The sequence below is a fragment of the Argiope bruennichi genome, chromosome 7, assembly GCF_947563725.1.
Source record: "Argiope bruennichi chromosome 7, qqArgBrue1.1, whole genome shotgun sequence".
NCBI lineage: Eukaryota > Metazoa > Arthropoda > Arachnida > Araneae > Araneidae > Argiope > Argiope bruennichi.
Genome location: NC_079157.1, coordinates 82,047,684 through 82,062,993, shown reverse-complemented (window position 1 = coordinate 82,062,993; position 15,310 = coordinate 82,047,684). Strand labels below are relative to the sequence as shown.

The window sequence follows — 15,310 nt, the reverse complement described above, 5'->3', positions numbered from 1 at the left end:
TTAATAATAACTAAATAATTAAATAAACTCTTAGGAATTCAAAAATAGATTTATTAGCACAACACTTTAAGAGATATAAAGAATTACTTAATAGATATTATCATATGCTAGAAGGCAAACATCAATTTAAGGATTAATCGCTGTTATAGATTTTTGTAAAATAATAAAAAATTTCTGCGTACAAAGCACATATAGAGAAACAATTGTGAAGGAAAACAAATTTCAGCCTGGAATTGCGATGAGTTTCATAAGTGGCGTAGTAATTGTTCATATTATTTTCTGTAGAATAGTAACAGTCAAATGTAGAAGGTTTGCGATTGTTTCATCATATGTTTTATAAGCTGAAAATAATTAAAAAAGGTAATTAATAAAACTGCAAAATACTGTTAGCAATATTGAGAAGGGCTGGAATTTTTGAAATCACCATTCAATCAGAGGAAAGAAGATATAAAAGAAACCAATATGATAGAAATAGCCGTCAAACAAAGGTTAACCGAATGCAAAAATAGGCTTAACCTTTGTCAGATAGGTAATCTTTTTGGAAGTTGATGTTCAAATTTTCCTCAACTATTGTTTCACAAAAATGATTTTTATCTTAAAACTCAAAAAATTACCTTTATAATGATGCATTTTTTTATTTTTAATGATTTTTTCAAATATAATTTGATACAAAATCGGTATCAGAATTAATGTTATTATGAAATTCAAACTTATTCATAAAAATATAAAATAACATGTTTTTGCCAATGTTAAAATTAAGATTGAAAAAATTGACTTTCTTAGACATTAACTCACTCCTGCTTTTATTTCTTAAAACATGTATTACTTAATTTCTCAATGGGATAATTTGTAGTACAGATATAATTAAAATTATGTTTTTCAATATTATTAAGAAACAAAATGAAATTTCAAAAACAAATGCATTCCCTTTTAATAACTTAATAGTCTAAAAAAAGACTTGGCGAACAAGCTGAACACTAAAGACGGCTGATTTGTTTAAATAACGCATAGATAAATTAGCTTCGATTACATATTGTGAATGAAATTCTTACATGTTGTTGTTTCTTATGGCACTTAAGCCGGAGGGGAGCGTCTCTTGTTTTTTATAGTAGCGCCAACTAGAGCCAAGAGTACGACTTTGCCACTCACGCATCACTCATTCGCTTGCACAATCCCTTTTTACAGGAGGACACATTCACACATCTCACAGATAGAACAAAGGAAGAACAACCATGCCCAAACCGGGACTCGAACCCAGGACGCCCAGATCGCGGGGAAGACGCGTTACCCCTATGCCAGGACGCCGGCAAATTCTTACATGAAAGTATATGAAAAAAGTCGAGCGGAGATTTTTTCCCAGAGCAAATTCTTAACAAAAATGGCGCACAAATATATGCTAAAGAGATTTTTCTTCTTTTTATTTACGAAGAAAGCATAAAAAGAGAAAAAAGAAATACTGTAATCATCAAGAAATTCGAACTCTAGATTTCCAAGATTTTTTCACCTCTAAGACCATCCTTAGTTCGAGAAAACAGTTTTGGGAGTTAGGTATGTATCTGTCAGCATGTGAGTAAGAAAATTAAAAAGAAAACCACAAGTAGGTGAACGAAAACTCAAATATTCCTTCACGATTAGAATCGTAAATATTTATTTAACAGAATAAATTTAGCTACTGATTGATTTTTTTTGTTGGCCTGTTAATTTAAGTGTAAAAGAGTGTGATACTCAAAAAACCATCTGAAGAAAATAAATGCATGCATACTACATACTAATTTATCTTCTCTAAGCATGAAACATGCAATCTTCTGAAAGTGTATGAGTACACTGAATATCTCAAAATATCAAAGTATACTAAAATTATTTATATTTAATTTTATCATAAATTTCAAGCATTAGCTCTAAGGAAAGAAAGAAAAAATTCTTACTTGTTTCACAGTTTTTTCCAAAATATGAAGATTTACAGGCGCATTCATAATCATCCTGTCCAATAATACTACATGTTTCATTATTCTGACACGGATTTGGTGAACAAAGATCTGGAATAATATTTATTTAAGTCAAAAATATTTATCATTTCCTGAAACGAAATATTTATTTTCCAAAGTTTTTATTATCTTTTATCTAATTGTAGATTATCATCAACTCAGAAACAAAAAAAAACAAAAAAAAAGAAGGTGCAAACGATTTTTTCGCTCAAGAATTGAAAAAATATCTTCTTTCTCCTTCGAAAAAATATTGACTTCTGATGAAAAATTTTACACTCAAGGTCAAGTGTTGAATTTATTACATTTCACCTGCTTTATGGGTTTAATATTCGTTATTTATTTAATCAAGCGGCCTTAAGTGGGAATTCAGGTGTGCGCAGCGATGGGATTTGATGGCGTATATTTTATCGAGAAAGTTCAAGACCTGTTAATTAACTAGTTAATCCATGGATTAACTTCCACTCTAAACATTTTTTTATTGCACCAAACCATTTAATTACACCATTAGTTGTTTATATAAGTAATACCTACTTTCTAATCCTTGTATCGCCACCTTTGCATCACTTTTTCATAGTCTGCTTGACAAAGAGTACATTGAATAGTTGCTTCCGTTTTCAAACTGATTTTTTCTGCTGATTTCAGTTAATCTGCTGAATATTGCATAAAACTATTTGCAATTTTATGTTAAGAATTATAGCAATCGAATTAGTAGCAACTAGAATTGATGAATTGCTTAAAGGGACGAAATAATAACATAGTCATATTTATCAAATGGTAAGGACTGAAGGTCTTAGAGGGTTCCAATGAAGATATCACAATTGCAGTGTTAAATATATTGTAATATACATTGCTATTACTTTACTGTCGAAGAGTAAAAAAATGGGTTCTCTCTCTAAATATTTTCTCAGACTGACTAATTACGTATCTAGTTGTCCTTTTGAATAACCTATTAACTGCAAGTATGTTGGAAAGAATTGTTGAAAAAGCATGCGTAAGCAACTCATGCATAAGTAAAAAAAAAAGAGCATCTATCTTATGCCCAATGATTTGAAAAGATGAAAAATGCCTTTTTTTTCGTTTCTTCATGATAATTCTAGCTTCAAAAGGATGTTTTTCGATAGCATAAACCCGTACCTTACAAGTTAACTCGATAGTTCGCCCGTATCCCCCAAAGTAAAGTTTGGATATTTTAAGATACAGAAAATGAAGTGAGCATATAAAATTAATAAATTAAATTGGATAAAACAGAAAATCTTAGTTCAAGTGCAAAAAAAAAATGCCTTTAAATTTTCCCAAAAGAATTAGAGAGTACATCTGATGCTTATCAGGGCACTTAGTACAGCTTAAGTTATTATTCTCTTAAATTTTTATAAATTAGACATCTCAGCCCGTAGAGATCTGAAGAAAGGCTAAACTTCTGAATAGAGTTGATAAATGTTTTTGAATAGTGTTGAAATTTTTAATGATATATCTGCAACAGTTCAGTGAATAATTGCAATTGCCTATTCAACCTTCAAAAAAATTTAATTCTGAATTTTGTTTAAATACGTTTAAGAAGTTCCATTCACTTATATATTGTAATTTTAGTCTAATGAGATATTTGAGTGATGGTCACTGACTGTGAATTTTGCGTAGGTGCGAAAAACAAAAGTATAAACAATTCGGATACTACCATAAGTTCGTTTACAACTCAAACGAAGCATATTAGAGAAGGATATTGACCACAAAAAAGTAACTATGCGATGTAGATTTCCTACATAATTTATTCTAGAGTTCAATGAGGAGTTCAAGCCAGCTCCGGAGACATATCTCATCATCAAAAAGAGAATCATCGTTAGAAAATTATCACCGATCATTGTTAAAAAGTTTACTTATTCGTGTTCTGTAAGTTATTACAGGCTAGTTGGGTGTCACAAAATGGCACAAAATGCAAACATGACAGGTCTGTAATACTTTGGAAGAACTGTAACGTTTGTTTTTAGATACAGGCTTCTCTAAATACTTTATATGGTTTTAAAGGTAGTCCCGGACCTCCACTTTTGCTGTTTGTAATAAATTGTTACTTTTACATTGTATAGTTTCCTCGATCTCTTATCTGCATTCATCTATCTTTTTTCTATGTGTGATTAAGAAAAAAAAATCAGCAGTAATAATATTCATTTGTTCCTAAAATCCTTCGCTCTCCCATGCTACCAGTTAATATCTTAAGGTCTTCACTCACGTTTAATTTGCCATTTTGACATTAAAAAAAATTACCAATATTATAGTGAATATGTTTTTATCGGGATTCAAAGATTTAATAATATGCAGAATTGATTGATGCGTTGATACTATTCCTTATTTAAATCAAAAGGTTTTTTTTTTCAATCTCCAACCCATTTTAAGAGATGCCCAAAATTATACAATATTTTGTTGAATAATTTTTCATCCAAATCCTGCTCCTTCCCAAAAGCCTCACAGACTTATGTAAATAATAAGTTTTAACTGAACACAAAATATGACAATTTTTATCAAAGAAATTTTTACATTCTTCACAGCAGCTTCCATAGTATCCTGCCATGCATATGCACCTGAATCCTTTAGAACCATCCAATGAACAGGTACCGCCATTATTGCAAGGATTGGGTTCGCAGGTGTCTTCGTTTCCTAAAACAAATTTTTTCCAAATAAATATCAAAAAGGATTCATTCATTGAAAAAGTGTAAGCTACTTCGCAAGACAAAAAACTAGTTGAGAGCCCTTATCACATTAGTTTAAAATTTAACAATAAAAAAAAATCTGTTGAGTTATCACTTAAAAATTTTGAAGACAGTGACTGTATAGTGTTCTCAAGTCTAATAAAATAACAATGAAAAGTTAAATTGATCCGATGTCCAGTATGATATTTCATTGAAAATTCTCCGTTAACATTTAATAAAATTATATGTTTTTAAACGTATGTAGAAAACCAATTAATTTTATTTATTTTTGTCACAGATTAAGTTTTTCTATTTAATGGAATCATGGAACATACGAAAGTAAGAAGAGTTCTGACAATACTTAAAACAAGATCAAATCTTTACTAAAAATAAAAAAGAAATTGCATATTTGTCAGTTGATGTTTTGCAGGCTCGATCATGCAATCGAGAGTTCACAAATTAAATTTAAATTAAAGTGGAAGTGATTAAATTTCAATTAATAAAAAAACGCTTTCGTAAAACTCGTAGATATTTTTTTAAATATGAAAGAAATGATTATCATTCCATCGTTGAAATCTTTTCCTTAGTACAGAATATTGGTTTTATAATTTGTGCAATATGAGTAAAAATTTCTCTGAATCATCATAAATTTCAGTTTTTAATTTTACTTTCAAAAGGATTTAAATGACGTAAATAATAATATTTTATCTTATTTCAGTCGATAAATATATCTACGAAAAAATATGTAGTAAAAATTTTATACATTCTTTTAGTTCTGAAGAATTGTATTCTGGGAAATATTCTTGACACTCCAACAATAAAAACAACAACACATGAGAGAGATGTGTACATTCAAAACATCAAAATTTATCTGTACGAAATTCAATACTCTCACATTCTTGATAAGATTATAATAAATTACATATAAAAATATCAAAGCTTACACAACAGAAGCCATTTCTGAATTTTTTTAAAAGCAGAGCATTTTTACAAAATGTTGCCAATAAATCTTTGTGTTTCATTATTTTTATTTGTTAAATTTTTTTTGAATTATTAAACTTTTTTTCACGAGCATTTAATCAAATTAGAGAAAGACATATTAGTTTTATTTCTTTTAATTGTGGCGTCACACACACACACACACATCACAATGGAGATAAGGCTCCTAAAATAATGATAAAATAAAATGCACGCATATACAGACAGGTACTTAAACCCTTTCAGCTTCAGAACGACAGCAGTTATAGTAATATAAGTGTTGTCTAGGTATAATAAATTGGCTACGCGCTACGTAGTAACGCAACCACTTATAGCGACACCTAGTGGTGAGTTCCTATTTCGAAAAACGCTACAAGATAAAGAAAAATATTCACTTCTAAGTTGTAGAGTGTTATCCATTCATACTTTAATAATTTAAATTTACATAAATTGTTCTAAAAGTATCGAAACAAACAGAAGAACAAAAATATGTGCTAATTACCATCCTTGGTCGAACGATCTGAAGTTACCTCTACATCTATCGGCTGTATTTCACTAAAAGTTTCATCTGTGTCTGAAATTAAAAACCACTTTCTTAAACTATGCGTTAAGTTCAGAAATTAAAATCTTTTAATATTTAATTTTACATTAATTTTTACTAAAAAAGATATACTTACCATACGTGCCTACATCGTTTAAAGTTACCGGCGAATCAGTTACTTTCAACGAACTCGTTTTTACTGTTAGAAAGAAAATTAAATGTTTATAACTATATTATACATTAAAAAGACAAGTTATATCATGTGATTATTCCACATTAGCTACAGTAGTATTCCTTCGATTTTCTCACGCTTTATATTAGGTAAATGAAAAATTTTCTGTCCAGTTTTCATAGATGGCGTCAGAGTATACTTTATGGGGAAATAGTATATTTATAGCGAAATGTCGTTGCTTTGTTTGGCTGTGTTCCTTAAAGAAAAAAACTTGAACTTGTTAAAAATGTCTTTTATTTTTTAAGCTTTGAATGTTGTTAAAATAAAATGATTTTTGAATACGATTCATTTTTAAAGATGAACAACGAAAAGGTTCAATACCGACATGTAATGCTTTATCAATTTCTAAAAGGCGTGGGTGTTGGAACTGTACAAAATTGCTACGGTTGTTTATTTAAAACATGTTGTTGCTCTATGAACTGTGAAAAAGATGGTAAAGTGGATTTTGAAATGGTTATTTTATATTGGAAGATTCAAGCAAGACAGGATGACTTTCTGGTGTTGATAGCGATATTATAAATGTTTTAATGGAAGAAAATGTTAGAAACCACAGGGAATTGCGGAAGAACTTGACACTGACAATTCCACAAGTCTGGTCATTAAAAAGTCTTGGATGCGTTTCCATATTCGATACCTGGGTTCCGTACCTTTTTTTTTTTTTTTCTTAATACAGAGCGCTTTTTTTATGTGTGGTATCAGGAATAAGAAATGGATTATCTATAGCAATATTTAGGGGAAAAGAACTTGCAAAAAAAAAAGAGGGTGAAAGTGCAGAACCTGTCGCAGAGGTTAGTCTGCCACTTTTAAAATTGATATTATGTGCTTGATAGGACATCATCGGAATTATTCTTTTCGAACTATTCTAAAATGGTGAAACGATGACATTAGAAATGATCACATTTGACGAGGACTGTAAACAACTTACCAAACTCGATACAAACACACGAGAAAAACGTTTGTTTTTAGGAAGCAGAGATGGTGAAATTTTTCCTCCACAACAATGCGAAACTACATTGCACATAGCAACAAAAGCCGTGAAAGCTGCAAGAATTGAAATTGGAAGCTTCTTCAACATTCACCATATTCTTCTAGTCTCGCGCCGTCTGCTTATCACCTGCTTAAGTCTTTACATAATAGTGGTAAAAATACATAATAGTGGTATACATAATAGTGGTATGTATAAAAGCGTTGCACGGCATTTTTCCCTGGAAAACCTAGATCATCCTTCAAAAATAGAATTGGCAAATTTGTAGATCGATGGAAATATGTTATTCAAGGTATTGGAGATTATATTCATGAATAATATTGCTATATTGTCTTAATCTCGTATGTTTGAAGGTTACCAATAGATCGGACATGAACTATTTTGCAATCATTTGATGCAATACAGTACATTTTATGTTTATTTTCGGATCTTAATGAAAAGAATCAACTATGCATTTTGGACCTCTTCCCCTAGTATTATTAGATTAATTATTTGAAATGGATCTACAATTTCTGTATCAAGACGACATACCAAGACTTTAATTTGCTGCCCTTTTATCGAACAAATAACAAACGAATAAATAAAGCTACAATCTGCTTGTTAAAGGTTTGGTCTAAAATATAATAAAAAAAATTAATTTTAGTGAATTTTATTAATATAAAAATCATTCCTTGAAATTCACTCATGGCGTGAACAAGATAAATCGAATAGTTTTAACCAGACGTAAATAGGCGAGAAATATGTGTGGGGAAAGTAAAAATCTTGGCCGCTTAGGTGGGAGGGTCGTTCACTTAAAAAGAGGTAGGAATGTTGGAGTGGAATGGGATTTTATTTCTAGACAATTCCCTTATGACTGAAGGTAGAAAAATTTTTCAAAATTATCAATAGTAATTGATGATTGCCGTCTGATTATAATGAACAACTTTGCGTTGTTAACAATTATTATATAAATATAATAACTATCATTGAATAAATTCGTTATAACGCAAAATGTACTTTTTCCATGACGAGTATACTCGTCTAAAACAGTTAACTGGTTAAAAGTTAGGGATTGAAAAATGATTTTCTCCGAAATTATGGGTTTTCATCCCAAATTTATTAAACTTGAGTTCATACTTGCATTTTATCCTGCTCTCTTCTATCTTCATAAGACAAACTCGTATGAAATTAGAGGAAGAAATTGTTGGAGAATATCATTATATCTATTGGAAAAGGAATATATTTTCCCTTCCCTGCTTGCAGATACGAATTTTTACTGTAGATATGGATATAATGGTTCCAGAGGGAAGTCATATCCTTTTCTTCGTTCTTGGGATTTTTTTCCTAAGGAATTCATCAAAAGATTTAGCAACTACTGTGTTCAGTTTGTTCTAATGAATAAAAGATTTTTCATTGCTATTGTTTTGCAACTTTTGCATATTCCTGTAACCTTTAATTCATCTGCGTAACATTTCCAGAGCTTATACATTTCTAATCGATTCTGGCTTATTTTGTGTTCTCTTTTGGTTTGTCTTGTATTTTTTTCTGTTTGAATCCTACGACGGATAGAAGAAGTTGTTGTTGTTGCTTACCCCCCTTGACTTGCATTCCAATTCAAACTAAGTAAGAGATCGGGGAAAGAGGGGTGCTGTAGCTTCGGAGGGTAAGGATCCCTGAGCACCAGAGAGCAAAAGTCTGATTTCTAGCTCAAATGAAGATGACACTCACACACTCGCTTGCACAATCCATATTTACAGGGGGACTCTTTCACACACTCACAGACAGAACACAGGGTAGAGAACAACCATGCCCGAACCAGGGCTCGAACCCAGGACGCCCAGATCACGGGAAGATTAGCTACCCTAGGCTAAGACGTTAACATAGAAGCAGTGCACTATCTAAATTACGGATTGACTTTGAAGGTACTTATAAACATTCTTACTTATACTTACGTGAACATTCCTAATAAATATTAAAACAAAATAACATTCTTACCTTCTTCGCAGTACTTCCCATTATATGGTGCTTTACACCGGCATGTAACTTCTTGTTCTTTTATTTCACATATGCCATTATTCTTGCAAGGATGCAAAACACAAGGGCCTATTTTGGAATGTAGAAATTTAAAATAGAATCGGCAGCTTCAGGTTTGCAAGGAAGGAATCTCTTAACAAATTTTGCTCTCTTCTCCTGATATGTTATAGTTTGAACTTATGTGTTCTTAAATCGGAATGCATTATTTGAAATTTTTTAGGGCATTAATTACGAAGTAATTAATTAACCCTTTATTTAGTGACGGTACATAAAAGTACCATTTAAATCTGGCTTATATCTTCGTAATATGACGATTTTTGCTAATGGTATACTAAAGAACACGGAGAATGTAACCCAAATAGCAAGAAGTTAATATAAGCTAAAAGTAGGAATTAAAAATATTTAATTAACAATTAAATTAATTAAGATATAAAATTAAATTGATTAAAATATTTTTTTTGGGTTCTCTGGAATTATTCTGCAAGAAAACTTAACCACTAGTGTAAAAATGAAGTTAAAAGATGGCATCATAATTCAGTAAATAAAGGGTTAATGAAATTAATTTTTAATTCTATTCACCTGATAATGTCTAAACATGATTGATTATAACTGAATATTAAAAAGTTTAAAATGATTAAACAAAAAAAGTTATTGTCTGGTTAGTTCAGTAAAAAAATTTTTATTAAACCCATTTAAAAATTTTTTTTAACTTAACATGGTTCATATTTATAAAAATTGCATTTTGATGCCAATTTGTTTTACTCTTCTTTTTGACTCGAGTTTCGAAATTTTTGATAGTTATGTATTACCAATAACAAAACAATACCCATATGACTTAAGAAATTAGTTATTGGTTAATCGATTAATTTTAATTTAATGTTTGCTTCTATATAAGTAGTACCATTTGAAAGAGAATCTAAAAAGAAATGTTTTTATAATATTTATAAAACTGTAGAATGAAGTACATTAAAAACGATAAAATTGAAAATGGCAAAGATAACAAGAGTGCTTTTTATTGTTATAATTATAAGTAAAAAATAATTTTAAATAAAAATAAGAGAATTAAAAGCAGCATCAATAAATGTGTGTTTTTCAACAGTTTTATTTTTTAAGATATTATTAAGGTTAAAGTTTAAGGCATAATACAAAAGTTTAATTTATGGAAAAATATTTGAGTCTAACAATTTTAGCAGCCTGTAATCTGTATTTTGTAATAAATGCATTAATTTAATTGTCACTAGTGAGTAGAAGTATTACATGTAATATATGAACTACAATATTGTCCTTTATTATATGACAAATATAAAAATCGCAGATATATACTTTCTTTTTTAATCGAAATTTTATTCAATGCAGATTCTGAGAAAAAAAGCACATGTATTTTATCAAAAGTCTTTCCAATATCTGAGATTAATAGCTTTATAATAATGTGAAAATAAACTATGTTTAGATTTTAGAGTATATTTTTAATATAGATGCAATTTTTAAAATTAAGAATATTCAGTTATGATTAAAAGATTCCCATGAACATTTTGTCCTGATTCTGAAATTCTCGGAATTAAATGATCAATTTATTGCTTGATTTTATTTTTAATTCAATATGAGGGTGTGCTTCTGATTATGAATTTGAGAAAAATTGATAACATATTTCTGTAATAATTCTTATAAGAAATTATGAAACAGATTAAAGATAACAGGAGAAAAAATATAGATGAGAGCAATTAATAGGTATACTTATTTGTATTTCAAAATGCATATTTCATTTTATACCTGGAGATCAAAGTAATATTCATTAAAATGCTTAGTGATAATATCTTAATATATATCGTAATGCCTTGGTTGAGTTGCCAAGGACCGAACTCGCAACTTTAGGTTTCGTATCTGCGTAACATAACCACTAGACAAAAGTGATCACTCGCATCCAGAGGTTGTTAACTGGCTTATGAAGCTGCTACCACAGTAATTATATGATAAAAAATTCTTCACAATTAGTTGAAAATTAAAATATAGTATTAATGTGCCGTGACAGAAATCAATATTTTCGAAGAGATTTTTTTCAAAAAATTAGGTTATTATACTTTGAGCTTTGAAATCCAAATTTCCAAAAATATTTTTTACATTTCTGTAAAAAGTAAATAATTTTTCTAAAGCAAATTAATAATGCACTTTATAATTTTTTTCACATGCTTTAAAATGCTTTATAAGCATCTTTTTGGTTAAATTAGATTCAAAGCCATTAGGATACATTACTAATTTGCGATTTTTGACGAAAGTATCGAATATTTTTTATTCACTTTTTGTAAATTCAGAAGAATTTTCTTTATAAACCCACTTTAATTTTGTTTTTACTCTCATTCTAGGTAGCCAAACAATATTTTATGTTTGCAAAACTCCCATATGAATGAGATTTTATGTCTTTAAAAACTATTTTCCCAAATTCTGAAATCTGATTAAGTTTTCTTAAATTTAAGTCTAAGTTATTATTTTTTTTTCAATCAAATTTAGTTAAACGATATCTGAGAATGTTTTACATGCTTTTCATGAGACTGAATGTTTTCTATTATAAACTAAGGAATAAGAAATCTATTTTTGCAAATTTTTTTAATGCTTCATAATGCCAGAAAAAAAATTAAATTTTATGCTATTCTTTATTCAAACATTACTTATTAAAGATTGGATAAAAATACAGCTTGTTCTACAGTTCAAGAATTTGATTAAATATGTATTAATCTATGTGCAAAATATTGGGCAAGTAATTTGATAAACTTAGAAATTAGAGGGTTTTTCTTTTAAATTTCTGCTTTTAGTTTAAAAAAAAAAACCTTCCAATAAAAAAAAAAATTGTTTTATATATACAGGGTGTTGCCGAATTCGACCGACAAACTCAGACGGGTGATAGTAGGCATCAAGAGGATAAAGAATCACCTTTCAACATGGGTTCCCAAACGACGTTTAGGGGGTGAAAATCGCAAAAATATAGGGAGTCGTAAAACTGTTGGAAACTGTAAAAAATTAATAAAAAAATAATAAATGGTGTTTCAAATATGAATTTTTTAAAAGTGAAAGCACATTCTTAAAGGCTATTTTTCATATAAATAACATGCCGATTTGATGAACCAGGGGGTCGTAAATTATTGAAAACGAAAAAGTAGTTTAGAACCCTTATCTTCAAAAATATTAAAACTTTAAGAAAAAAAAAACCCTTGAAAATATTAGGAATTTTATACTCTTTAATTTTATACAAGTAGTGTGAAAACTGAGGAGGTTTTAAGATATTCAAGAAAAATTAAACATTTACCGGGAAATATCGCTGCAACATCGGCACCGATGTTTACAGAGGGTGTTGCAAATTCTACCAAAAAATTTTGAGGAGTGATAGTAGGCAAAAAAGCGATAAGAATTTCCAAAGAAATAAGTATAATGTCGCAAACGATGGTGAAAATTAATTTGGTGGAATACAGATACAGCATACATTTACAGCACAGACATTTTAATATAAGAAAGGAGACGATGGGAAACTTTTATAAAAATTACTCAATGTTTTGGCCGCGAAGGTTATTACACAACCGACACAGACGTTTAAAGGACCGCCGGACGCGCTCAAACATGCCAAGTGTTCTTGCGATTTCTCCAGCAGCGACGACGATCCGTGCCACGAGCTCTTCTACTGTATCCAAAGGTGTCTGTTAAACAAGAGATTTCATGTAGCCCAGAAGAAATCCAAGGGATTGAGGTCCGGGGAACATGGTGGCCAATCAACATGTCTGAGATAAAATCTGAGAATAAAATGCTTGCAGGAAAGAGTGCATCTTCCTGTGTGACACCAAGTATACAGCGTGCCGAACACCCAATTCAGCTGCAATTGATCGCGTGCTTGTCGACGGGGTATCGGTAAAGAGCTGCAAAACTCGGTTTTCTGTTTCAGGTGTGCGTTCTGACCCTGCATTTGGCCTCGTTATTTTGAGGTATCCTGTCTCCAGAAACCGTCGATCAATATTTGCAAAGGTTCTGTGGTGTGGATAACGCCTACTTGGATATTGCTCTTGGTATATTTTTTGTGCTAAGCGTCCATTACCATACGCTCGGCAGTAAATTAAATGCATATCCGTCATTCGTGAAATCTGGCATGTTGTTTATGAATGAAACTTATCGATTATCAATTCTGAACCACTCTTTAATGAATACAAGCTGCTTTTATACTCATCAAACCATCAATTCTACAATGCTCGCTGCTTTTATATTCCTCGAACGTATGGAAAATTTACATACGAGAAAGCTTCTTCTTCTCGACTACATTGTTCCAAATCCTCGCATTCGTAGGGCCATTCTCTTCGCCAGGCTAATTGTCTCTTTGATGTTTGTTTTTGTGAGTTTCACAGAATAGACGTCTCCCGCCACCCTATGTTTTATGATAATTTTTCATCTCCTTATGCCTACTATCACTTCTCTAAATTTACCTTTCGAATTTGGAAACACCCTCTGTAAACATCGGTGCCGATGTTGCAGCGATGTTTCCCGGTAAATGTTTTATTTTTTCTTGAATATCTTAAAACCTCCTCAGTTTTCACACTACAGACTGGTATAAAATTAAAGAGTATAAAATTCCTAATATTTTCAAGGGTTTTTTTTCTTAAAGTTTTAATATTTTTGAAGATAAGAGTTTGTCGGTCGAATTCGGCAACACCCTGTATATATATATATATATATATATATATATATATATATATATATATATATATATATATGCTTTGAAGTGAAATGTGAACATTCCTAATAAAAATGAAAAAATAAGAAGTATGCTTACCTTCATCGCAGTACTTCCCATTATATGGTGTTATACACTGGCATGTAACTTCTTGTCCTTTTATTTGACATATGCCATTATTCTTGCAAGGATTCAAATCACAAGGGCCTATTTTGGAAAAGAATATTATAGAAATTTAAAATAGAATCGGCAGTACAATGATTTTAAAATAAAAGTCTAAAAAAATATAGAAAAAACGACTCACTTTCATCGCAACGTTCTCCTGTGTATGGTTTTGGGCAAATGCACTTATTGGTGTCGTTCTGGAGAACGCAAGTCCCGCCATTTTCACATTGGTTAAAAAGGCATTTTTCTGTGACAATGAAACCAATAACGATTAGTACAATAAGTAAAAAGTGAAGGCAGAGAACAATTCTAAAGCACTGTGTTTCAATAAAAGTACTTCCTGATATGTATTGCTACTCATAGTCAGTTACTGCCAGAAATTCGTTTTGTCAAATGCATCACTCAAAAATTAACGTTGATTAATCGATTTTGGCAAACCGAATTTGACAAACCTGCTTTTTGCTTATCATATTAACAATATTTTTTTAGATATGTCAACCAGTTTTGTTGAACTATAATTTTTCATAACAAAAGAAAGTTACATTTTAAATTATTCTTGCAATAAACATAGGGCATTTTGATTTATTAGCTATGTACTCCAAGTGGTGAACATTCAAGATGATCTTGCTGGTCTCAAAATTCGATTATATTGATAAAAAAATTGAGGTAAATTGCCAATTTCAGTGACTATCTGATGTCTAGATCCATATTTGGGAAATTTGTGTGTCAAGCATTATAAGATCTTCCATTCACTCTAAATAGGACTTCTTTTTTTTGTGGAAGCCAGTCAAGAATATTTCAGAGTTATCCTTTAATCCTGTCTCTCCAATACTAGATTGATTATGATGCCTGGCATCTGAAACACACGCGTATGTAGACTTTCATTACAAAATCATCAAAAGGTTTTAGACTTAATTCCATTCTTTACAATGGAAAGTCGAATATTTGGATATCCGTATATGTATTATGTTTTTCGTCTTTAGAAACAAATACCATAGAGAAATTTTCAAACATTTTGATTCTTTTGA

The 15,310-nt window shown here is 30.3% G+C and overlaps 1 protein-coding gene across 25 annotated transcripts in view; it reads right to left on the bottom strand.

Moving 5' to 3' along the window:
- Positions 1-15,310, bottom strand: part of LOC129975221 (neurogenic locus notch homolog protein 1-like) — a 62,853-nt gene that overhangs the window by 23,162 nt on the left and 24,381 nt on the right. For 24 of the 25 annotated variants that reach the window (XM_056088225.1, XM_056088231.1, XM_056088224.1 and 21 more), the window contains 7 exons: positions 14,422-14,529; positions 14,217-14,324; positions 9,374-9,481; positions 6,319-6,381; positions 6,144-6,215; positions 4,512-4,631; positions 1,926-2,036 (listed from right to left, as the gene is read on the bottom strand). In XM_056088225.1, the coding sequence (XP_055944200.1) occupies positions 1,926-2,036; positions 4,512-4,631; positions 6,144-6,215; positions 6,319-6,381; positions 9,374-9,481; positions 14,217-14,324; positions 14,422-14,529 (690 nt within the window). The remainder of the gene's footprint in view (positions 1-1,925; positions 2,037-4,511; positions 4,632-6,143; positions 6,216-6,318; positions 6,382-9,373; positions 9,482-14,216; positions 14,325-14,421; positions 14,530-15,310) is intronic. The other variant, XM_056088232.1, reaches the window with a different exon arrangement.